Source organism: Brienomyrus brachyistius, chromosome 5, assembly GCF_023856365.1.
Source record: "Brienomyrus brachyistius isolate T26 chromosome 5, BBRACH_0.4, whole genome shotgun sequence".
Classification (NCBI taxonomy): Eukaryota; Metazoa; Chordata; class Actinopteri; order Osteoglossiformes; family Mormyridae; genus Brienomyrus; species Brienomyrus brachyistius.
The window spans coordinates 23,547,477-23,572,213 of NC_064537.1; the positions used below are offsets into that span (position 1 = coordinate 23,547,477).

Consider the following 24,737-nt stretch of genomic DNA (forward strand, 5'->3'; position numbering starts at 1 on the left):
ACTACACTGTAACATTATGAGCTACTACCTGTCTGTTGATACAAAATCAATGGCAAGGAAAAATATTTTCATTAAGTTTCTAAGGATTGGTGTGTTAATACAGTGATATTTTCAATGGCAGCATTGCAAACCCTACCTGCCATCTATCAGAAAAACCTGCAATTGTGGTTAAATCATCAGCTGCTGATTAACCAATTAAGGGCAAAGTATCCTGTTGACTATCTGTCAGAATGGGCTCAGAAAATCCCTGTTTTGCTCCTTTCCTGTAATACCCAGCACTGATCAGTCGTCAATAGGCACCACAGGCAGGGTTTTATATCTCAAAGAGGAAACAATCATACAACGTGTAAAAGGCACCTTAGGTGTTTACATACAAAGAAAATCGTCAGGAAAATACACGTAAAATAAATGAGCAACTCATGGTAAGGCTAGAAGTGGACCAAAAACACACTTCACAATGACAGACCAGAAATTTTTTAAAACTGTATTTATAACCACAAGAGTAAAAACACCTTTTACAAACTTGCAACTCTTAAAACTGCAGCTTTAACAGTTCAGCCTGAATATTAAATAACCAAAACATTTTTTTTCTCAATTGTTAACAATAAATAGTCCAAATAATTTACAATATGTTACAAAAGGTAAGGTCGGATTTGGAATTGTTATGCAAATACAAACACCTTGTATTCAAACATAATCCATGTTCTTGCCTACATGTGAGCCTCAAACTGAAATGGGGGGGGGGGGGGGGGTCAACTAGAAAGTAAAGCCAGCATGTAGTTACCCTGGGGACCGGGTGGATACTAAAAATCAAACAGCACAGTAGTTAAATTCCCATCTTAATGACATCTGTGGTTTAAAGCCTCATACTTGATGCAACTGAAAACCAATCGAACATGCAAGTTTGTCTACATGTAAATATATACATGGGCTATCACCAAAGGCTCAAATTCTCAATTTACACTTGGTTCCTAAGTTGTTAAAACTGGTTGAATTTGCTGAGCAGATCTGAATGCCTTGCAGCATCACAGGCATGGCAAAATTATGGAGGACTAAAGGCAGCGTCATTTCCCTACACAAACACTTCTGCTGGGATATTTGTCCCACTCATGATGGATATAGGATGTAATAACCTTACTAATGAATATTCTCACAAATATACAGTCAAGAAAAGCTCAGTTTAATACATTTCATATTTTGCTAAAAACGTTCACACTATGAATCATTGTGGCCCGTTTTAATATTCTGTACTGAATGCTCTCTATAAAATGTACTTCATAATAGACAGATTGAAGAGTATTAGCTTAGAATAACCAGAACTATTAGGCTGGAAATACCATCTTTGTCTTATGTGGATTTTCTAGTCTACTACAGCCTGCATGAGGAGGGGCCATTTCCCTGCCGGACAACACGGAGAACCAATCCTGTGATTTCTGAACGAGGGCATCGGGACACCTGACACGCATCATCCTATGTATGTTAGTCCTGCAGTCGGTCCGAGTCAGTATGCTGGTGGATGGTGGGTGGGATGAGTCAGAAAGAGCAAAAGGAGGACACAGCATCAAGATAAAATCCTATTGGTCAGGCACAGTCCACATCAAGCGCAGGTTCACGTGTGACACACAGAGCAAACCAGGACATAAACCCAGTATGAGAGGCCCACGGAGCACGTCTCCATCATCATCATCATCATCATCATCATCATCATCATCATCTCCTCTCCCCCCTTGATCATCTCAGGGATATCTCAGTCCAAATGAAGGAAAAACCTCTTAAATAACAAAAAAAAACAAAAAAAAAAACAGAAGAGCTTACAATTACAATTTAAATTCACACCAGCTGCAATATCTTCTTATATGGCTTATTCAAATTTCCACAAGAATTTTTAAGAGGCAGATATATATATATTTTTTATATATATATTTTTTTAATGCATCTATCCACATGGACAAAACTATTTACAAGTTACAAAACGCAGAGTCTAAAACATGGCCAATGCTTTCGCGTCTAAAAGACTACACATGAAGGCGTAACGAAACAGGGCAGCTTCTACACCACCTTCAGACTGCTGGACTGATGGAGGACATCCAACAGCATGACAGCCAGTGCCCTGCTATAAAAAAAGGGACCTTTGCTTCATAAATGGAAGAATTGTGTCCTTACTGCGGTACCCCAGATTTTGGTGGTCATGGTTATTTGCGTCAATAAGTTAACACTAATAGTTGTCAGAGCTATCCCCGTTAGCCACCTCCCCTTGTGAACTGACACATAGGTAACAAAATCCCTCAGAACAGTGCATAAATTAACTTGGAAAGAATCTGGGGGATCAGGCTCAGTTTTGCACAGGAAGTGAAAACCCATAAAAGAAATTAAGAAAAGAAAAAAAACCCTGAAATCTACAGAAAGTGTCCTAGCATAGAATATCTCAATCTTTCTCAAAATTCCATGTCAGTTTCTCCTATTTGAACTTTCACTACAAGTGAGAGAAGTTTCACAACCTTTCACAGTTGCTTGCACTGTACATACCTGGGAATCTCAGGGCACCGGTACAGGTGGCTACATCAATTTTACACTAATCTCATTGGATGACAGTGGAAGAGGAAATAAAAAAAAAAAAAATAGTAATTAAAAATTAAAATCTCTTAAAACTGTCACATGAGCCTGGCATCCTACTCAGACACCCGCCCAGTGGAATAAAAGGTTGTATGCGAATAGAGGTACTGCGAATGAAAGGGGGGGGGCAGCCTTTTGCGTAAAAGCCACATTTTGTAAACAACGTTCAGTTCTAGCGTAGAAATTTTACCGAAGTGTTTAATATTAGGGAAGCCGCAGCGAGGAGCGGCAGGGCTTTCGGGGGGGTCCCATACCCCACACAGGGCGGCATGGGGGGGTGCCGCGGGGCTGTCCAGGATACCAACCGCGCCGATGTCCTCATCACCTTCTATTGCACATTCGTCTCCATAGAGCTTCTTTGTAGTTAAAAAATTAAAAAAAAATAAAATAAACTGATCTCCAGACATCCATCCAGACCTCTTATGTCCCCCCTTAGCCCGTGCTGCCGTGACCATGGGGGGGGAGGGACAACTCCTGCGCCAAGTCGTTGAAGCGGGTGATGTAGTCCACGCTGTTCTCACTCATCATGCAGGCAAGCTGAGAGTCCACCTGCGGGCAGAAGAGTTTCCAAGGTCAGAACTGTCACCGAGGTCAGAGCCACAAAGGATGCTTTTCCGAAGCATCAGGTACTATTCGTACAGTTCTTCAAGATATTGGTTTTCCACTGTCGTAAGAACTGGCACCGGCATAGAATTTGTACAAAATGGCTGTAGTGTATTATAGGGCTGGACGGTATTAATACCAACATCCCATGCTATGCACATGCTATTCTTACATCACATGTAAGTTCGTAAGAAAAAGTCTGATCTTAATCTTTCAGTTCCGTACAGACATTATAGCACAGGGAGTTAAATTCTGCTAAAACATTTTTACTCTGTAATAGTAAAAAAAGACACCTTAAAAATCAGCTTTAAGTTTACCCTCCGCTGCTTCTGCATGAGCACCCCATGCGTTCTCCGAACCAATCATAATCATTTTCATCCCTGCTGTTTAAATCACTCCTAGGTGGGTTTGTGAGAAATTTATTAACTCATTTTTGCTTTATAAATACCCCGATATGTATTACAACAAAATCAAATTGCCAGGACAACACACTAGTATATTAAACAAAATACTTTTAAAATTTTGTCAATTCTGATCTTTTTTGTTGTATCTGTTCTTCTGACCACCAGGCGGTCATCAGCCGGCAATGGACACCGCAGTACAGCTCGGTACAGCAAACTCTGCGGGTTCAGAACCCTACAAGCATGTTTTCACTTCTACTCTTTGGTAAAATTACACAACTTTGGAAATACCATTCCCAGAAGACAGAGTACTTCACAGATATTCTTCAGACAAATTCAGCTTTAAACATGGATGAAGTGGAAGAGAGAGTAGTCTAGCAGAGTGGAAGAAGCTGAAACCATGTGACCAGTAGGTAGATTGGGGGGGGGGGGGGTGGGGGCGTACCTCTGCGACGTCAACAAGGCCACGGGCATGGAAGGAGTCGTGGGAGCTGCTGTCCAGCAGGCTGGGCACTGGCAGGGACATCTTGCGGCCCTTCTCTGGGGAGATCAGGCTTGCTGGGGGGGGGGGGGGGGGGGGGTTAACCAGGTTAACTAAGGGATTACATGTCAGAGGCTCCAATGCTGTTCCAAAATTAGCAGAGTAATTCTGAATGCATTAAGCACAGAGGAGTGAGGAGGATGGTGTGGGTTGACTCACAGAGCAGGCAGCCCAGCGAGGAGTCACTGGAGTCACTGGGGTACCACTGCGGGTCGTGCGTGGGTGATGCGATCCAGCTGCGGTGGGGGCTGCCCGTGGGGGATGGGAGGCTCTTTGAGACGTCAGTGCCATTCAGCTTAGCTGGGGACAGTGAAGGTCCGTCACCTAGGGGCATGAAGGATGCATGAGATCACTGGGCATGGAGATCCCCCCCCCCCTTCAGACAGAGGCCTCACCGTAGTGTGAGTTGATAGCCAGCTCAATGATGGAATCGCTGATCTGCGTGGCCGGCTCGCCCTGGGACATCACCTCCTCTGGCGGACCCGGCAGTGACAGGTCTAACAGGGACGCCACACTCGGGGGGGACAGTAGCGAGTCTGCGTCTGCAGGGGGCAGCGGCGGGCTGCTTCGTAGTGTCACCTGAGGAAGGGTGACGTGCAGAAAAGCAACCAGCCAATCAGAAACCGGTTCCGGAAGCACACCTTCTCATTGATGCGATGTGGCTAAGCCTGAGATATAAACCAGCGTTTCTCAACCCGGTCCTTGGGCCCAGACAATCCGCGCTTTTTCTCCATCCCAGCTCCCTGCCAGGAGGGAGCAAAAATGCCAATTGTCTGGCAGGGAGCTGGGAAGGAGCAAAAACATGGACCGTCTGGGGGGGTCCCTGAGGACCCGGGTTGAGAATCGCCAATTGAAGTGCAAGTGGGGGGGGGGGGGGAGGGGCGAGCCCTGCACATTTTTGGGTTAACCCTCATTTAACACACCTGATTCAACTCCTTGTGCTAATTACCACACAGCTCTTAAGTGATTCAGCTCGTGATGGAACAGGGACAGAGCTAAGCTACACAGGGCTGCGGCCCCCCACGACTGGACTGGTATAAGGGGGTCATAAGGATCTGGATTCCTTCCACCTGAACACCAATAACAGACCTCCTCCGAACAGTCTAAGCCGACGGCCAGAGTTAAATCAAGCAGACTGACAGGAAATCCTGTAACAGGCCGAGTGCTTGATTTTAACTGGCCGACTGTACAAACACCTTGTACAGTTACATTCAAGAACTGAGGTACAGGAATTCTTTGATTTATGCAAAACCCATATTGACACACAAACACACACCAGACATTTGGAGCATAAGGGCAGAGCTGCTTACCCACAGAGTCATACTCCACTTCTAAAATATGGCACCCTTCACAAATTTGCACATCATCCTAGCGCAAGGACTGTGAATCTTCTATCATTCGAGTTTGTTTGTAGCATGTTCTGCTAAAGCATCAGTGGCAGTTTATCAGTGCCCCCCGGGGCTGAGTCATCTGCCCGTGGGACACCCCTGGCCATCACCTCTGCTCCTTCAGTCTGCTTCAATAACACTTTAATACAAGATCTGATATTCTATAAGGCTGCTCTAAAAACACTGCAATGCCCAGGGAAAATACAGATGTGAGCAGATAAGTTTAACTTATCAAATAAAGCCCAAAATGTTAAACTACATGCAACTGGCTTCATATCTTGTGAGGATGTTCAGACCAATAAAAAGGTGTTTTTCTTTGGAAAACCTGTCAGAGGACGCTGGAAATCCAATACAAAATATCAATGCCCATAAAAAGGAGGTTGACAGTCACAGCATTGGAAATGTCCCCATTCACCAAAGTGAAACCTCAGTGATCCTTAATGCAGCCTCATCATAAAAGCATGTGGAACCAGTCTGCCACGCCAGTGACTCCCTGGGACGGCCTCACCCCGCCTCGCCCCAGCTCGGCCCGCCCTGCTGTACTCACCTCTTCAGATACCATGTCTGCTGTGGGCTGGTGAACCAGGCCTCCCTCCGGCTCGGTGGCCACTGGACTGGGGGACAGCAGGAGGCTCTCTGGGGCTGGAGCTGCAGGCTCATGGGCAGGGCTGCAGGGGATGATTCCCGCCGACTTGGCTGCCAGATCGATCGTACCTGAGGACAATGGGAGAGGAGGGGCATGAGTAGGAGGAGCCTACAGGGGTGGGCGGGGCCTGGCCTAGTCCATCTGGCTATGCTTCAAGTGTAAAGCGTGTATAGGTAGAGATGGGTGAGGTAAGGAGCTGCACCCACCACACAACAAACGACCTCAGCACCACACTAGTCCGAATGGAATGGTGTGAGTTTTTTCCCCTGTGGCTGGAGTGCCGATCCTGCCTCCAACCCCCAGATCTTCTGTAATTGGTTGACCTGCTTGCCGAGTTGGATGTAGCTTAACATCATACCCAGGACACAGCAGCTGCAGGGTAAGGGTCTTGCTCAAAGGCCCAACGGAGTGGAATCGCTCCTGGCATTCATGGGATTTGAACCGGCAACCTTCCGATTGCTGGCACAGATCCTTAGCCTCAAAGCCCCCACTCTGCCCTGCGGAGGGTCCATACCCAAAAATCAAAGCCTTAAACATTGTGACGCTGGGGGGGGGGGGGGGTGGGTAGTGGAGCAAGACAGATCAGAGACCCATTAACGTGGCAAATCCGATGAATCTGAATTCTATAGCGAAATCGGCGAGTGGGATTCCATCAAAACAAGGACGTTTTTGGCGGCGAGCGAGCAGCAATCGGCATCCACATCTCCGGGTGCGTGGGAGTTTCAGAAACGCGTTTGGTTTATTTATACACTGGTGTCAGGCTCACGGCACTAAGGAGAACAGAACCCCCTCCCTGGCTGTGTGTGGGGAGGCCTTCAGCTACTCTATGCACGTCCCTTGCACCCCCCACCCCCCACCAGGGCGGAGGACTAGACATGTTCCTGGAACGAGGCAGTTCTTTCCAGGAACAGTTACATAAAATACAATGTCCTGTTACCTTCTGGGTATGATCACAGCACTCAGTGTTACATACCGTTACACTCCAAGAATAACATGACCTCCCTGCCTTCCCAACCCTGACTTTAACCTCTCACATCCTCAGCAAATGGAATTTGTATCACGTCTGATCACAACGTTTAGTGACATAGCCATGCAAATGCCTGACACCCACAGTACCCCATGTAAGAAGATCATACTGTATGTGAGGCGGGTCATAAAATTTGGGTTGAATCATGCATGAGTTCTGCATGTGTGGTTCACAGGCGTCATGCGTGGATGAAGCGGTGTCACGGTCTGGGGTTGCTTTGCTGTTGACAGAGCCGGTGACCTTCATGAATTCAGGGCCAGCATGACCATCATACCACACTAAGGTATGTCACCAGTTCTTCATTCATCAGAAAAAGACGAAAACTCATCTCAACAATCTATGGCGGAGAAGAAAAAGGAAGGACCACACATGGTCTGCCGGGACCCCAGACCTGAATCCCAAACTATATGCTTGCGATAAATTACAGACGAATCAAAGCAGAACCACTCAACCCACGAAACGCCCAGCATTTCTGGGAATAGCTGAAGAAGATCTGGGAAGACGCCTCAGGTAATCTCCCGCTGGAACTTAAGCAACCGCCTCGGGTTCATGAAGCTCTCACCAAGGCAAGTGGAGGCTATTTTGAGAAATGTGTTTAAAAAATGTCAATTGGTAAAACTACAATGTCTCCCCCCCCCCCAAGTATTTACAAAAAAAAAAAAAAAAAAACACACAAGAAAGAAAATATTTGCTTTTCAAACCTTTAACTGCTGCCATATGAAGCAGTAAATGCATGTGTGTCATTCATCCATTCATTCGATCATGTGCACTGCAGGCATGAATGACTGGCAGTTAACGCAGTCATGTTTGATCGTGCCGTTCCTTACTGGAGAGCTGGGTGGACGTACTGGGAATCAGGGAGCGGGAAGCTGAAGGCAGTGACGGCTGGATCGGCCGGAAAGAACCAGTTACTGCGGACAGAGGATGACGCGTCAGTCTGCCAGACGCCTTTTCATCACGTCACACACATTTCATTGGCTTATTCACACTCACTGCTACCAGCCATTCAGCTGGGCGTTTTCTCAGCTAAACAAATGTCTTCATCTATAGAACAAAATTGTACCACAGGGAATTTGCGCTAAATGAAACATAACCAGCGTTAACAAAATAATTAAACGCTTTCGGAAGCAGATAATGAACTGCAAGTTAGATGCATAAATAACCTGCACTCCAGCCAGAACATGTCTAACCAGCTGAGCTTTAGCTCTCAGGGGGGGCTGGGAGAAGCTGCACTTTACAGAAACTCATTTACTGTGGTTAGATATAGTATTTACAGTGATGGGGGGGGCATGCTGTTCCCCATCAACATCCTAAAATAGATACCCTCAAACATCTGTACCACAGTCACATAAAGCATCCACACACGGAGGGGGGGTGTACCTGCCACAGATGAGTTAGAGAGAATGGAGAAGGAGCAGACATGTTGCGGAGTATCCCCTGTCGTCCGAGGGAGCAGCGTCCTCTACAAGGGGGAGTAGACATTTAGCAACATAGCGCCGCTCTGCTGGCCACACTCAACAACCACATCCCTCACCATCTCACCACCCTATCCCGAATTTAAGCAGAGACTCTGAACCTGTGCTCCTTACAGTGCCCCCTAGCTGCCCGGCTCCTCACCTGCACCACCAGTGACTTGTGCCGACTCCTGATCTTGCGCGGTTTGGGGAGAAAGAGGTCAGACTGCTTCTGGGGAGAGAAGAGAGAGGGCAGCCAATCAGATGAGAGAGAGGGGACAGCGGGGAATGGATACGGCGGTGAGGCGAGTGACGATCACAAGGTCTGTGATAAGTGCGTGTTATTAGACTCAAGAAAACTTAACCCGAAACGATGTTTTATAAAATGGACACACACGCACTGTAGTTATGGACATATAATATTCTGCCATGGTTTGTGTGTTTATTAAGCTAAATTAAGCACTGCTGTCTAACACCTATAGGGCTGTACGTTAGGGTCCTGTCACTCCTGGTTCTGTGTGAGAGCAGTTTACATGTTCAGTGTGAGTGTGTGTGTGTGTGTGTGTAAGTGTGTGTGTGTGTGTGTGTGCCAGTGCCCCGTGACAAACAGGCACCCGTCCAGTCTGTCCCCTGAGCCTCTGGCTCCCCCCATAAGCTGATACTGGACAAGCGCTTTGGGGGAAGATGGCTGGACGCTCACACTGATGGAGTCCAGCTGCTGCCTCAGTGCCCTCTCCGCCTCCTTGTTGGGGGAGAACATCTTGCCGTGGCGACTGTTGGGGGGCAGCGTGGTGGGGATGGCGAAGAGGCTGCTGTCTGCGTCGGAGGCGCCTGCCACCAGCAGGGGGCGTGGAAGGTTTCGTGGGCCTGTGGAGGGGGGCAAGGAGCAAAATGCTATATGTGTCGAGGGAAAAAATAAAACAAGAATGTGTCTGTGTTAACGCAGTTAATGCCCCAGTGACCACAAGGGATGAGCATCAAGCTTACCCGCCCGGATAGAAGCCTGTTGCCGGACACAGCTCGGGCTGCGGACCCCCAGTGTGAGAGTCTTCCCTGGGGGGGTGAAAGCCTGATCCTCCAGGGTGGGCTTCACTGGGGAGGTGGCGGTGGAGCACAGCTCGGGCGCCTTGGGAGGTGAAGAGACACAAGGCAGACTAGCACCTGACATGGGTACAGCCTCACGCGTCCCACCCGCAGCACTGCTCAAAGGCGCCACTCACCGGCTTGGGGTTGACCTCGGTGGTGACGAGCCGCAGCAGGCAGCGCAGCACACGGTGCATGCTGGGGGGGGGCAGGGGCTGGGGCTGTGGCCGGCCATCCTGGCGGGACACGGGCAGCCAATCATACTCCAGCTGCAGTTTGCCTGGCTTGCCCAGCATGAGGTAGAGCTCAGCTAGTGTCACTTTCTCTGTGCTGTGGGAACTCCAGCCCTCCTCACGGATCTGCTCGGGGGGGCGGCTGCACGGCGCAGCCCCCCCCGCCACCTCTTCCTCCTTCCCGGCCCCCCTGCCACCGCCGCCTCTGCGCCCCAACTCGGGGGCGCCCTCATCTGACGTCGGGCCGTCTTTAGTGCAAACGTCCCCTGGCGGCACTGGAGGAGGCAGGACCTCTGCACCGGCTCCCTGCCTCTCAGGAGACAGAGCGCCCCCTGCTGTCCTCTCCTCCCCACAAGGATCCCTGAGAGAGCTGGGCGGCTCCTTCCCAGGTGATGAGCTGCCTTCCGTTGGAGTGCCCTCCTTCGGCGATGGGCCAGGACCCTGCCTGTCTGGATCCTCACCCCCCACAGCCCTGAGCGCCAGCCTCTCCCCCGGACTGCTCAGGGGGGAGTTCCCCTCCAGCACTGGCTGGGCACTCCTCTCCTTCTGTCCAGGGATGAGAAAGGACTGGGGCAGGGAGCTGACACTCTGCGAGAGGTTCAGAGAGTTCTTTTCATCCGGCCCGTCGGCAGGCAGACCGTCGGTCCCTTCGGCCGCACCCCCCCCGTCTGCTCGCCGCACCTCCCCTCCTCCAACACGGCCCTGCCGCCCGTGGCCCCTGGGGGCCGCCTGGATGCCCAGGATCTGGGCGGCAGGCAGGTCCTTGGCATTGGGGCGGCACTTGCCACTTTCCAGCCAGTGCACAGTGCAGAAGGCTTTGGAGTGAACGACGCGGGCGACGCCGGGCAGCGCCGTCAGCGTGCTGCTCTCCGCCGGGTACAGGAAGAGTTCCTCCTCCTCCATGCCCCACGCAGAGCGCTGCTGGCCCTCCAACGGCTCCCACTCCACTAGGCTCTTCCACTGGGTGTCTCGGTCAAGGCGTCAATAAAACCGCAAAACAGCGGAGAGCACGACCTCCTATGAGCAGAGTCCTTCTGCAGGTTTACGACGGGAGAACAAGTTCACACAAAGCCAAAATAGACCCGATTTATTCTGCAGACCCCTGAAGAGTCAGCAAGGGGGCGACACAGAGCGAAAACTAAAGCAATGGCGGCAAAGGCCCGCCATGTGAAACTCATTGGTACCGACACCAAATAATCTTAAACCAAATGAGAACAAGAACTAAAGTTTTTAAAATAATCTTATGTGCCTGACATTTGACCCAAAACAAAATGGCGGGCAGGTGAAAAAGATACAAGGCGCTGGTCCTGAACAGCCCACTTCTGCTTGAGAAACTCGATGAGGCTGGACACCTTCCTGTGGAGCTCCACCACCATCCTGCAGGGGGGGGAAACACATACCCTAGGTGAATTACTGCAGAATCAACGACACACAGCACTAACGGGGTTAAAGTGGGGGCAGATGGGTCTGGGCATTTCTGGGGGCAGTGGCTCGGATGCCCTATCAGGCAGACGATCTGGATCACGACCCTGCCCACATTTCCTTTCTGTTCCATCAAACGCATAGATAGATGGCCAACAGTCACATAGCAGTAAAAGGATTAGAGGACTGGGGGTGTTGGTTTTAGGAGCAAAAAAATCACCTAAAATTACTACTTACGACTGGTCTGTGTTAAACATCATACAGAATGTGGTGTTCTGCTGAAGAACATCACATGTGAACACCACTCACACCACGTAGGGCAGTGCAGTGCGGGGTTTTTGTTCCATGTAGAGCAGTGCAGTGTGGGGTTTTTGTTCCATGTAGAGCAGTGCAGTGTGGGGTTTTTGTTCCATGTAGCGCAGTGCAGTGTGGGGTTTTTGTTCCATGTAGCGCAGTGCAGTGTGGGGTTTTTGTTCCATGTAGCGCAGTGCAGTGTGGGGTTTTTGTTCCATGTAGCGCAGTGCAGTGCAGTGCGGGGTTTTTGTTCCATGTAGTGCAGTGCAGGGTTTTTGTTCCATGTAGTACAGTATTGTGGTGGTGGTGGTGGTGGTGGGGGAGGGTTTAGATCTTGTAGTGTGGTGTTGTGGAGGTGGGAGGTTCTATACCTTGTGGTGCAGTGGGGGGGGGGGGGTATATATACAGGAGGGTTGTCTACGGGAGGGTTTATATCATGTAGTGCAGTGTTGTGGGGGGTTTTATGCCATATACCATCTTCTGTGCAATGGCAATTATCATGGCCTATGAGGTTTAATTGAGGCACTATTACTACCGGTTGTAAACTTTTGGGAGGAAGCGAGTGTGACTTAGCAGGCTAAGTCTCTGTGCCCGTGATTGGAAGGCCAGTGGTTTGAGCCTGGCCTCGGCAGAAAAGCCACATCCCTTCGACACCCGTAATGCCTGAACCGCCCCAAGGGTGCTGAACAAATGATTCAGCCCACACTCTCACCCGCTCTCAGCTGTACAGTACACACAGAATGTGTACTATATTAAGTGCGCGTGCATGTATAATGTATATTTGTGTGTGCATGTAAATGCACTTGGCCGAATGGCGAATACAGCATCATTTCATTTGAGACAGCGGTGTGGTCGGGTTTGTTTTTACCGCGCAGAGCAGTGGTGTGTGAGGCCGCGCTGTGTGTGTGTGTGTGTGTGTGTGTGTGTGTGTGTGTGTGTGTGTGTGACCATATGCAGCAGCACCATGGTGTCTGTTACCTCAGTCTGGGGTTATGTGCTAGGCTCTGCACTCGTGCCCAGGAGTGGTTGCTCCTTGGTTGTAGCTCCACAGGGACCTTCAGGGGGAGCCGCACTGGCTTCTGGTCCTCCTCATCACTCACGCCTGACGGGGACGGGGGGGGCACGAGAAACGCAGGGTGAGCGACGGGGTCGAAACATCACGCGCACAGCGTCCCACCACCCTGGGTGCGTGCTCGTTTCCATAGAGACTGCTGTAGACTTGTAATCCCACCCTCCCACGCCGGCGTCACGTCAAACGAACTACGTCTTCGCTTTTCCCACAATGCTCCTTCTCGCCATGCCTCTCTCGCACAAAGCCCCCGTGGAAAAGACACAAAGCTCAAATGCGATTCGCTAACTCAGGGAAAGGCGGTACGTTCAGCCAATCAGATGCACGCCAGCACAACTCGGTCTGGGCTGCCAGGTCTGTGCATGGCGATTTAATGCGGGGCAGGGGATAGGAGGAGTAAGGCCGCCCACAGAGCCGCTGTCCCACCCACTTGCCGGCGTGAGAGCACCGTGACGTAGTGAGCCGGATGCCCCCCGCCACCTACCTTCGGGATCGCAGAGCTTCTTCAGGGCGCGGCACATGGGCGCCTTGATGCGCAGGTTGCGACCTTTGGAGCGCACCGTGGTGGCCCTGAGGAGACAGTGCGGAGGGGCGTGAGGGTGCCGCAACGTCATTCCGGCGAGTCCCGCCCCCCACCACACCCCCCGAGCTCTTACCCCTGCTGGATGAGCTCGTTCAGCTTGGCGACGTTCTTGTCGTCCATCACTGGGACGGAGAGACAGAGAAAAGTCAATCGATAAATACGAGGCCCCTCTAGCCGGCGCAAACAGACCCGTCGTCATAATCAGTAAGGCCCCCCCCTCTGAAGTATCTAAACAGCGCCATACACAAAGCGAACACCTGCCTGGAGCTTCTCTGGGGTTCACTGTCGCCCCCCCCCCCAGATCCCACTGAGCGACCACCAGACCCACTTACGTCCGCCGACCTTCTTCCTGAGCTCCGCATAGCAGATGAGGCCGTAGAGCTCCCGTGACGACTTCTTCATCACCCGGGAGTAGACTGCGGAGAGAAGGCCCATCAACAGGCGGGAGAGAAGGCCCATCAACAGGCGGGAGAGAAGGCCCATCAACAGGCGGGAGAGAAGGCCCATCAACAGGCGGGAGAGAAGGCCCATCAACAGGCGGGAGAGAAGGCCCATCAACATGCGGGAGACACTCTGCAGGAAGCGGCCCGACATGGGGACGCCGACCGGCGCCACTAGGATGGGTCCCGGTCTGAATCGCTCCCCCTCGAGGAGTACGCCCGAATCTTTCTAGTATGGACCTTTTCTCTCAAAAAGGTCCCGATATTCCTCATGAAGCTACCCAAAGCTCACGGAGTGTATTTAAGCTGAAGATTCGCATAATAGTGAGCCTGAAACACAGGCACACTAAAATTTCTCATTTAGACCAATCTGTCAACTTTTAATTGCAAAAGTTTATCATTAACGGTGATTTTCCTGGAAAAAAAAAATTCACCCATTTCTACCAAGCACTAAAACCAGATTTTATACCCTTGAAAACCATACAGGAGGTGCTCTCATTAGACCAAGTGCAGGGTAGGGGCTGATGACCAAGACCGATGGTGAAGTGGGCTGGTGTGTGTGTGTGGGGGGGGGGGGAGAGAGAGAGAGAGAGAGAGAAAGAGAGAGAGAGAGAGAGAGCCGGGCGGCCTTGGGGAGGGGGCCACTCACCGTTGCTGAAGTCGATGTACTTGGAGATCTTGTGCCAGGTGCGGTAGTAGAAGTGTCGCACCTGTTCCTTGTTCTTCACCATACTTGCTGGCTTTCCCTTCTTCTTGTACTTTAGTGCAATGTTGTTCTGAATGGCTTCGAAATCCTTCCCGTGCTGTGGGCAAAGGAAAGCCTGCATCTAGGAATCCTGACCGTGTCACACCAGGGGACCGAGGCGGGACTCAGAGCCATAGCCCTGGGCTATGAACGGCTTCGGCAAATCAGGGAAACCGCTCCATTACCTCATAAAGCCCTTCGAAGAAGGAGTTTTTGTCCTCCGTGCTCCAGGACTCCCACTGCCGCCGTGCCTTCTTCTGGCTGCTGCCCACCTCCTCTTTGTCACTGGGCCCCAGGTTCCGAGGGGCAGCCTTAGAGACGCCGCCGGCCAGGCCCACAGGGGATCCTGACTGGCCACAGCCCACAGGCACAGGTGCCCCATTCTCCACAGCTGCAGAACCAAAGAAGGGTTCATCTCGTAAAGAAAGCAGGCTTTAAGACTGTGGAACCTACAGTCGTACATTGTTACTCACATTGTTCCCCCACCCACTAGGTGCTGGGTTTATAAAAAAAATAAAATAAAATAAATCAACGACTTAAAAATCGACCAAAACCTTTCACTCTGTCAAGACCTGCACCAATCGAGCGGTGAGGCTTTCAAAACCGCCCCCTGGCGTGCATGATTGAGCACCACGTCTCGGCGTTCTGGTAGGGGCCAGTGCTCAAACTTGCCTCCCCTTTTCATTTGACACATTCTCTCTGATAAAACACGTCATGCCGATATTGTGTTACGTCGGCTGGTTGACCCGAGGTTTCCGGCCGCAACGCAAGTCTCCTGATTCACGTAGCACGTCCTGCAAAAACCTCCCTCATCCACAGAGATTTTTTAAAACAGTCAGTGAGAAACAAAATGTACCATACAGGCTTGTAAAGTACCAGTTTAACAAAAATCTGAAAATATCAGTAGGGAAAAGCGGGTGCGTAAATGTGCGTCCGAGTTTCCGGTTCACAAGTGCTCTGAACCTTAGCAACAGAGTGTCTGAAATAACACTCCACTACACATGAACGCACCAGAAACACACACACTGCGTCCCGCTCCGAAACCAGGAGATCGGAGCCGTTACAGGATCCATCGGAAGTATTTAATATACTAATCTGACAGAACCACAGCAGACAACTTATAAGCATGTGTAAGACCTTTTAATGGTGGACAATCGGTCTCTCAAGCTGAATAGTTTAATCAGTGGAAATACGGCCGCTTTTATGCATCTGCAAACAAATGCAGCCATATTAAAATGCAAGTAAAATGTACCTTTAACTTAAAATGAAGGAAAGACTTTCTATCAGAGGGAGGACGGTAATTTAGAAGATGTCACCTTCATAACGCATCAGTTCTCTGGAGATTTCGGGGCTTTATCTGCTGAAGCGTTTAAAAGTACCAACAAAGGGGTTAGTACATATGCGGCCCTGCTGCCTGGATGGAGATCCAAGTCTCCCACAACCCTGACCAGAACACGCAGCTAGAAGACGTCTGGGTGGATGAATGCGGATATACCGACTGACCCATAACTACAGAATACGAAACAAAGGCGTAATACCCTGGGACCGCAGGAGAAGCCGACGTCCATAGATGCCCATTTTACACCCGATACCTAAAATAGTTGCCGACGGGAAGCAGACGCTTCGGTCATTAAGCTCCATCTTTACACCAGGGGAATGTGCATTCGATCCAAAACCAACACGCCAACGGAACCAGGGGAGACCACAGTCCCGGGGCCCCACCACTGAAGCCACAATGCAGTGTCAGCCATTACATGGCACCTCCAGAGGTCACCGGCGCATCTCCGGTGTGCAGTAAGGCGGCGGGAGGGAGAGTCAATCACACGCAGGCTTATCGTTCACTATTACCACCCAGCCTATAAAAATCTGCAACTTTTGAAATGGCTCAACCATTTAAATCTACTCTGGAAGTAATAATCATCAAAACCGCAACACATTTCACACATCACAATTATGACGGCAGCTGTTTGACATCTACATTAATGATTTGCATCACTGTTTAATCAACTATTTATCAGTTTAAACTAACATACGGTCTCTATATAAAATAATGATCGTCAACAGACTTAAAGCAACAATATCTATGACAGCCATCAAATGTGCAAGTACCAGCATACCATACCACGATCCCTGGCATACTCGCCTCCTTCACTAGAGATATCACCCACCGGAATCCTATATTATGATAGCGCACCTGGTAAAAATCGTCACGATTTCTCCCCAAACCTATCCGTGGCACCCAAGCCGGCGAGGGGGAAGCCGAGCAGACACACAAGGGCACGCAGCTTCAGTTCAACCGCTATCGTACCAGTCCAGCACCACAAAATAAGAATTTTACAGCAGCAGTGCGGCTCCCCAGGTGCACCACCACAGGTGGGAGCCTCCGCACGCCCCCCTCGGCTCACCTTTCCCCCGGGCACCGCTGTGCCCGTTCGCGGGGGAGGCGATGGCATCCTTCCGCAGCCTTTTGTTGGGAGGTCGGACGCTGGACCTCAGGAAATGATGCTGGTCCTGGCTCTGGGCGGTCGGGGCGGAGGGCTGCTGCGGGGCGTTAGAGTTGTGTCCCGGTAGAGTTGGGGTAGAGGTGGAGGGTACCGCCGGCGGCTCGGACGGACCCGCAAATGCTGGATCGGGGATCCCATCGCCGGCTCCCTTTGTATTGCTCTCCTCGCTCCCCTGCTCGCCGCTCTCCTCCTCCTCGCAACCTTCAAGCTTTCGGCTCAAATCCTTCACCCCTTCGTCCCCGCTGCCGTCTCCGGGGTTCACGGTCATCCTGCGGGTCCGTGATGATAACAAAAATCAAAAAGAGACGCAACATTTCGCAGGACCACATCATTTTAATCAACTTAAAGAGGCGACAATCTTTTTCTCTCAACATGGCCGCCGCTGTTTGTTTCAAATCCCCTTTCACCGTCCCGACCAAACACCCTGAAAAAATCTTTCCCCGTGTGTTTATTATCCCCACGAAAAACACCAGGATCGTTTGAAAGGTACTTAATCCGCCCCATATTTCAGTCTCCCCGACTCTCCGGCCCAATACTTTTATTTTATCCGAGATCCCCGAAAATAAGCGCCTTCAGTTTAGCGCCCTGCGAAAGCCCCAAACGACATTAATCTCCCGACAACGCAAAAACATTTCGCCGCGATCAACCTGACATTAAAGTGCTTATATTTGGCAGAATGTTACCCATTTTTGTGTTGTTCGGGAGCAGGCGGTATCCTCTTTCTCTTCACCATGGATCCGAGGTTTTTTGACGGTAAACGTTGATTAAATTGAGCATATTTCCTAAGCGAGACCGAGGATCCGCCAGCGACCGTCTGCGTCTCGCCCCTGCAGCTGCAGGGTTCAAACTCGTCGCCGCCACCTGAAAACGGCAACTCGGTCCTGGCAAAACTCGGGTGCGATCGCGACCCAAGCGAATAAGTTTTGGCGATTAGATGGCCCCCCGTGTGGAGCCGACTGCGCCGGGGCTGGGCTGGACGCTTGGCCGCGTCCGGGACTCGCAGATGACCGTCGCACTTTAACGCCGCGCCGCAACAGATCTGCCCTCGCCCGAGGTCTCAACTTCGCTGCTCGCTACGTCATCACTCGCTGAAATCTCCCAAAAAGTTGTTTGTCCATAAAACATCAAACTGCACCCCATTACCACCCTATGTGGCATCCGAAGAAGGCTGCTGTTTTCCGGAGGCGAATTTGCATGCGTATTAAAACTAAAATTAAAAAATCACCTCAACCCATCGTTTCCACTCAGCTGCATGTACAAGCTTACCCACCTGAGAGTCCATAATTACTATAATTTGGGGTATTTATACACAAAACTAAGTTGATTCAGATACTTCTTAGATTCTGTGTGACCACATTTCCCTAATAAGACATTTACTTTCCTGTATGGTTCCAGTCAATTATGCTAAGTAGCAAGAGACCCTGCACAGTACATTACCAAGTAATCAGTTCTATATTGCAGAGGTCAACAATTTTTCAGGTATACTTTCAGAAAGTATACATGGGGCCAAACATGGCAATACATGATAACATAGTGATAATTATTTTGGTTTGTTGGGATGGCTGCGGGTCGATTTTCATATTTATTATGAAAACGCATTATAAATGACACTTTAGAAAGTGAACTAGTCAAGTATAAACTATTTTCTGGTTTCTGATTACATATATATGTATCTCTACTATAGCCATTCCTTATTATTGCTGTCCACGATATGCAGCATTACAAATTGCCTAAAGTATTCTAGTCTTTCTCATCGTTGCCCATTAGTCGTAAGCCAGGTTTTAGGGATTAAGACATTTTAGCGCAGCTGAACCAGAGCTATAAGCACATGTGAAACGAAGCATCTTCCTAAAGATTTTTGACATTCATATATAGCGATATTAGTGTGATCAAACGTTACATTTTTTGCTACCACATCCTCTGTATGTTTGCCTCTAGCTGCTCCTCATATGCAAGTTCTGTTTTAACAGTTTAAGGTGCGAAAATTTGCACTGAGCAAGGTGCAAAGCGGCAAGGTATACATAATAACCAACCCGCGTAAAACAACCAGACCGATATTCCCAGAAATGCACAACTTCCCGACGGCTTCCAGTTCCTATACAATTATTTTGGTTTCGTCGATGGCAAGACACGAACGGAGGAAATGAGTTACGGCGACACCACTGAAATTGTGTGAATTCCCTCACCACAATGGTGCCGCAAATCGCGCACAGTAACCAGTTTCGTGATATGGAAAATCATTTATAATGATAACGGACAGTTAGATGTTTAGAAGCGACATGTGAAAACTTCAGAAGGGCGGGGGCTAGCTAGCTTCAAAACGTAACAGACTGTACAAACTTCACTTATTATTACGATAAACAACTCTCCACGTGTTCTTCGGTGGCCAGATTTTGACAATTAACAAACAAAGGAAAGATCCTTACCCTTTCACACATATTTCTTGCCCACACGTTAACTCCATAGCCCTACTACTCTTTACTAGGACAGGCTGCAGCGGAAATCAAAAGCTATCTGTCACAATTTCTCGTGCAGCCGAGCACGCCCACTAAAGTTTACAAACAAACCGTCTGATTGGCTACTCACGATACGCGTTGTAAAAGGGAGCCTTATTGACAGGAAAGCTAGCCAATAGACACTTCGAGTTGGATTACTGGTCGCACCAAAAGAGACAATCAGTACTCGGTGCTCCATTACTTTGCCCTACGTCATTTCATTCATTCCACGATCCTGGGGGCGAGGGTGACGTTCTCCTTTTATTCAACGCATCAAGAGTACTGCACGCTCAGCCAATGATGTTCAAATATTAAATATACCGACCAATCGCAAGTGTTTGCAGAAACTTTTTCGTTAAGGAAATCCGCTCATGGCACTCCAATCGAAAATAAGATCAAGTTTAAGTACATATACATTTTACTTATGTATATATACACACATTTTATTTGATTCTCAATAAGTTAATGGTTTGACCGCAGTTGTGATTATACATATATACTTTATAATTGTAAATAGATTTTACTTACTTAGGAGACTTTTGTTTAGTTGTGTGATGCAAGGTATTTGGAATGTAAGTGTAAAAAAACAGGTTATATTGCCAGCCGTAAGATATCTATATATAGTGGATTTAATGCTGCCGAAATGGGCTTGGTGGAAAAATAGCACGCGGGAACCTATCCACCCTCCCGTCTAACTGCTTATCCTGGTCAGGGTCAAGTAAAACCTGCAGATGGAGACCCGAGCGACGGAGAACGTACACACAGAGGGGAGACGAAATTCAACCCCCCAGCCCCGGAAGCTGATCCAATCAGCTGATCCACCAAAGTGAAACATGACATAATTAGCAAACGTGTAGCTGCAATGAAATACCATCCACGTTTATATGCTGTACACCGTTTCGTCCTCATAGCGGAGCTCCGAGACTGACGGGACGTGCCATTCTATTTTTGTATATCTCTAGCAGGTAAAGTACTAATCAGCACATTATACAACCAATTAATAAGAAACAAAGTTAAGTCCCGGGATACTAACTACTCCAGAACAGCCAATAAAGAACAAAACCGTAGTGACGGATATATAAAAACGTCATTAAACAAAGATTTCCCCCCATCAAGTACCAACCCACTAGGCGGGGTCGATCAGCTGTCGATACGTTCATAATCCGATTCTGGGTCAGTTTTCAGATTTGGTTGAAAAACATTCAAGCGCGGGCACCGGCAAGAACCCAACAGATCTGGGATCAGCAAAAATTCTGGTAGGCAACGGAAGCGGGGCGTTGGGGGGGGGGGGGCGAGTCGGCGAGCTGCCGCTGTGCGTAAACGCGCCGTGATAAATGAGCGTCTCCGCAAACGCGCAGGCATTTATGCGAGAAGGAGTTGCAGGACGAGTCGAACAATGACTTCGACAAATACGTTTCAGGGGATGGATTCAAGTTCCAAGCCCAGCTCCAGGTAACTGTCTAATCAGCTGAAGTGGAGAAAATGCGTCGGAGGAAGACCCTCGCATGCAATACGGTCAGCACTCCAGGCGTGCTAGCGACCATGTTTAAAGTTAAGTCGTGTAAAGAGGAAGTTGGCAGTGATAATGTACTGCCTGGGTTTCTTGTTAGTGTTGCACTTCTTCGCTTTTTCTACGCCCAGAAAAGCCGATATATCCGCATGATCGCCTCTGTTTTGCCAGCAAAGCCGAACCAGGTGTTGCTAATCTGCGACATGTGAATTAAATTTTGTGTAGTTGGTGTTCTAACGTATTGCGTCTGTAGGCAGGCTGTCTTGTCCAGTCGCCGTGTTTTACGGAATCTGGTAGAGCTTTTTTCTTTTGATTAATCTTTGCTTTCGTGCAGCGATGACCGTGAGCGTAGATCCTTGTAGCTACGTGGATAAGTTGAGTTTTCCAGCACTACTGCACATTATATTGTATCCATACGGTCCCATTTCCACGTGTCATTGCTGATTGTGGGGGGAGTTCGCACTCGATTATTGTTCTGCTGTGTGAGTGGACATCGGCTATTGTCGCATGCCTGTGATTTTGGATTTAGTTCCTCAGCTCCAGAGAAAAGATCGAGATTTTCTTTTTGCAAGTCTAGGCAACTTGTTTAATATTTTGCCAACGGCTAGTTTCTGTCAAGCATTGTGTGATACATTTAAAGGGACGCCGGAATATGGGGGGTCCGAAGGAGGATGTAAACTGTGCTTTGTCCCGCAGGAAACGATACTATAGCTACCCAGCAATGCACCTCACGGCGCCTTAATGGACACCGATAAGCCGGCAGGCTTGGCGTCCCGCTGGTCCGTTTACAGTACATACTGGTGACACCGCTTACGTCACTATGCCGCCTGATATCCCTCCCGCCTTATATCCCCTTAACAGGATTTTGAACCACCCGAATAGAGTTCATACAGTTATTTCCCAGAAGTCTTGCAACAATGTTTTGCATGTGCTAGGAATATACCAAATTGGCTTTCTGTATTTATACGATATACGGTTTTGGCTCCCCTGTGCATTTAAACTAACCATTTTGACCCTGCTGAAATTCTAGGGTGCTTAGACCACCAGGAGGCGGCTCCAGTAACCTGTTCGGATGTGACGAGTCACCAGCCTCACCTGTGAACAGGGCAAGCAAGATGGCCTCAAACATTTTTGTGGCTGGTGAGGAGCCCCAGACCAGCCCTAAAAGAACAAACCCTCCAGGTGATATTGGCACCTAACGCTGCACTTCTGGCTTGCGTTAGTTTAAATTTACCACTCAAAAAAAAATTTAAGACAAATTTGATCCTATCTACAACCTTGATAGCATTAAAGATTTATTTTGCATACAGTTTTCTGAACACAATAGAAAGAGCTGATGGTATATAATGGTTTGAAGAAAAAGTTGTTTCCCTAGTATGCAGCACAAGTCAAGTTTTGTGTCAGTTATTGGTGCAGTGTAATATAATCTACACTGCCATAAACCTGAAGTCTACCCGAGTCAATCAGCATAACAAACGCATGAGATTCCGGCATCAGCTGACGTTGGCTTGTCTTTAGGGGGGAAGAGCAGTGGGATTTTCTCAGAGGGTGCGACGCCTGTCTCCAGACCGACTGCATCCTCCACAAGTAACAACAATATTTTTGCGGACTCACCAAACAATCTGCCATCGACCCGCAGCCATCCCAATAAACCAAAGGTATTTACTACATCCCCCCCCAGTGATGCAGGAATCGGCCATTTACTTCTTGCAAATGTCAAATTTGTATCTTCGTGTACAATTTAATGCATCATGCCAAGAGAACCATGTGTGCACCTAGATATAATCTGAATTCATTGTGCGCTCTTCTTGTTCAGGACAACATTGGCATAAACGCCCTGCCTGGACCTGAAGGTGAGTTCTACCCACACGTTATTCACATATTATAGCAATTTGATCTAAGGTCTTCAGTTTGAGAAAATTAAGACTGAAAACTCCACATGCGCTGAGGTGAAACTGAAACTCTGAGGCTCTGGTACTACTCCAGTTACTCGATGAATCCAGTCACGGTGTCTGGATCTGGCTGAGCATTTCTGATTTGAAGGTGGCGTACAGGAAACTCCCTACGACGCTCTGATCTGGCCTGGCAAGTCTGAGCGTACGCAAGACAATGTTGTTACTCATTGCAGTAGTAATTGGCAATAAGGGCTGCAATGTCATTGCAGTAAACATCGAATTAAGGCAGGGTGTTGGAAACGTAACCCAAGTACAACAATTAGAGAATCGGATGGTTCTGAATGCACTACTGTTTAAGGAATTCTATTTTGAAGATGAAACTGTAGGGAACATCTTGGATAACCTGCACATAGTGACACTTAGCAGTTCTGGCCACTAAGGTCTAATAACTTAAACCATGAATCAGTTTCTCGGTGGGGGGACCCTTTTGTGTAGTGTAAATGCATCCATCTTCCACACCCTGGATAGCGATCTGTATTGAGAATTAAAGCCACACTGCACCTTTCATGTATCCTGTTCATTAATTTTTTGACGATAAAAGCAGGAACATGAAGGACTACGATATATTGGCGATAGCACCGCAAACGGCCTGCATCTTCCTGGACATGCAGAACATTACTGTAGAGATTGGGACCCTCCAAACGTGTCCTATGCTGCCTTTGCTGGATGAATTTTTAGTTGTGGGTCAGTCAAGTGCTAGAAACTTCTGTCGGCAACGTACAACCATAGTGACGGACACCTCGAGCACATGGGAAACCAGTTTGACTAGTGTGATCATGGTTCCTCCAGTTCCAAAGGAGCGGATCACCCCGCCACGTCCTACGCCTGGCAAGGAGGACATGGCCCCCAGCACCAAGGAGCCGGCGGACCAGTCCTGCGCCCAGCAGAATGTTGACAGCCATGAGCCCAGGCTAGGCCCCAGGCCCCGCTCGCACAACAAGGTGATCCACCCCCCTGGCGGCAAGTCCAGCGTGGTGTTTTACTGATGCCCCCCCCCCCTTCAATTCTCTTGCACTTTCTACCCGTTAAGTTGCCCGCTATAACTTTTGCCAAAAACTCGCTGTAATTCATTGAAAGTATTCAATGTCACTCATCCCTCAAGTCCAAAAACTTCTGTGTTTAAACACTAAAATTCCTTCCATTTCAACTGAATCAACGGTTTTTTTTTTCCAGTTTGACTTCTTTGCAAAGAGCCACAGGGTAGGGCTTCATAAAGTGTGACCAAATTCTTGTGTCAATCCTCTGGATACTGATGGTACCTGCCCTCAGTTTTGACCCTTTGCTGGTTTAAGGTCTGAAACTATAATCATTCTTAAATCCCCCTCCATTTGTTTTTGCATCTGTAGTTTTTAATCTGGCCAAAGCTATATATGTATATTTTTAGGCTGCCCCCTTCCTGTAGTGTAGTGCTGATTTACTCCATTGTTTAATGGACTGTGCCTACGTATCATGTCTTTAGTCCCAGCCCCCTGTCAGCGGGAGTAGACTGATCAGTCTACGGTTATTTAATCCCTGGAAGGGCTTTTGTTTTGACTTACCTGCAACACAAGTATGAACGCAAACTGCGTGGGAGAATAGAAGGGGGAGAACATTCACCTGACAGTCCAAACTCATGCTGGTATACCAAACTGTTTGCTGGTACAAGTTCTCTGTGCCTTCTTCACATGAAAGTATGTCTGGTTGGCCTGAGCATTGCAATAAAGTTAATATTTTACTTGTCTAAATCCTTCA

General features: G+C 48.8%; 2 protein-coding genes across 3 annotated transcripts; one reads left to right on the plus strand and one right to left on the minus strand.

Annotated features, from left to right (window-relative positions):
- Positions 1 to 470: 470 nt before the first annotated feature.
- On the minus strand, positions 471 to 19,445 carry cramp1 (cramped chromatin regulator homolog 1). Of its 2 annotated transcripts, none has more exons than XM_049012967.1 (20): positions 17,730 to 19,445; positions 16,948 to 17,315; positions 14,728 to 14,933; positions 14,447 to 14,600; positions 13,690 to 13,773; positions 13,431 to 13,479; positions 13,259 to 13,344; positions 12,684 to 12,807; positions 11,285 to 11,366; positions 9,894 to 10,949; positions 9,661 to 9,799; positions 9,374 to 9,540; positions 8,837 to 8,902; positions 8,600 to 8,681; positions 8,047 to 8,130; positions 6,094 to 6,260; positions 4,554 to 4,737; positions 4,318 to 4,482; positions 4,063 to 4,175; positions 471 to 3,162 (listed from the first exon to the last, which is right to left on the minus strand). In XM_049012967.1, the coding sequence occupies exons 1-20, from the start codon at positions 17,777 to 17,779 to the stop codon at positions 3,046 to 3,048; spliced, it is 3,543 nt and encodes a 1,180-aa protein (XP_048868924.1). In that variant the 5' UTR covers positions 17,780 to 19,445; the 3' UTR covers positions 471 to 3,045. The 2 variants fall into 2 exon arrangements, with proteins under 2 accessions (XP_048868924.1, XP_048868923.1); XM_049012966.1 differs by having other exon boundaries at positions 8,837 to 8,905.
- Positions 19,446 to 20,834: 1,389 nt separating this feature from the next.
- jpt2 (Jupiter microtubule associated homolog 2) lies at positions 20,835 to 24,737 on the plus strand. The gene is made up of 5 exons (XM_049012970.1): positions 20,835 to 20,993; positions 22,082 to 22,233; positions 22,570 to 22,709; positions 22,868 to 22,904; positions 23,796 to 24,737. The coding sequence occupies exons 1-5, from the start codon at positions 20,938 to 20,940 to the stop codon at positions 23,990 to 23,992; spliced, it is 582 nt and encodes a 193-aa protein (XP_048868927.1). The 5' UTR covers positions 20,835 to 20,937; the 3' UTR covers positions 23,993 to 24,737.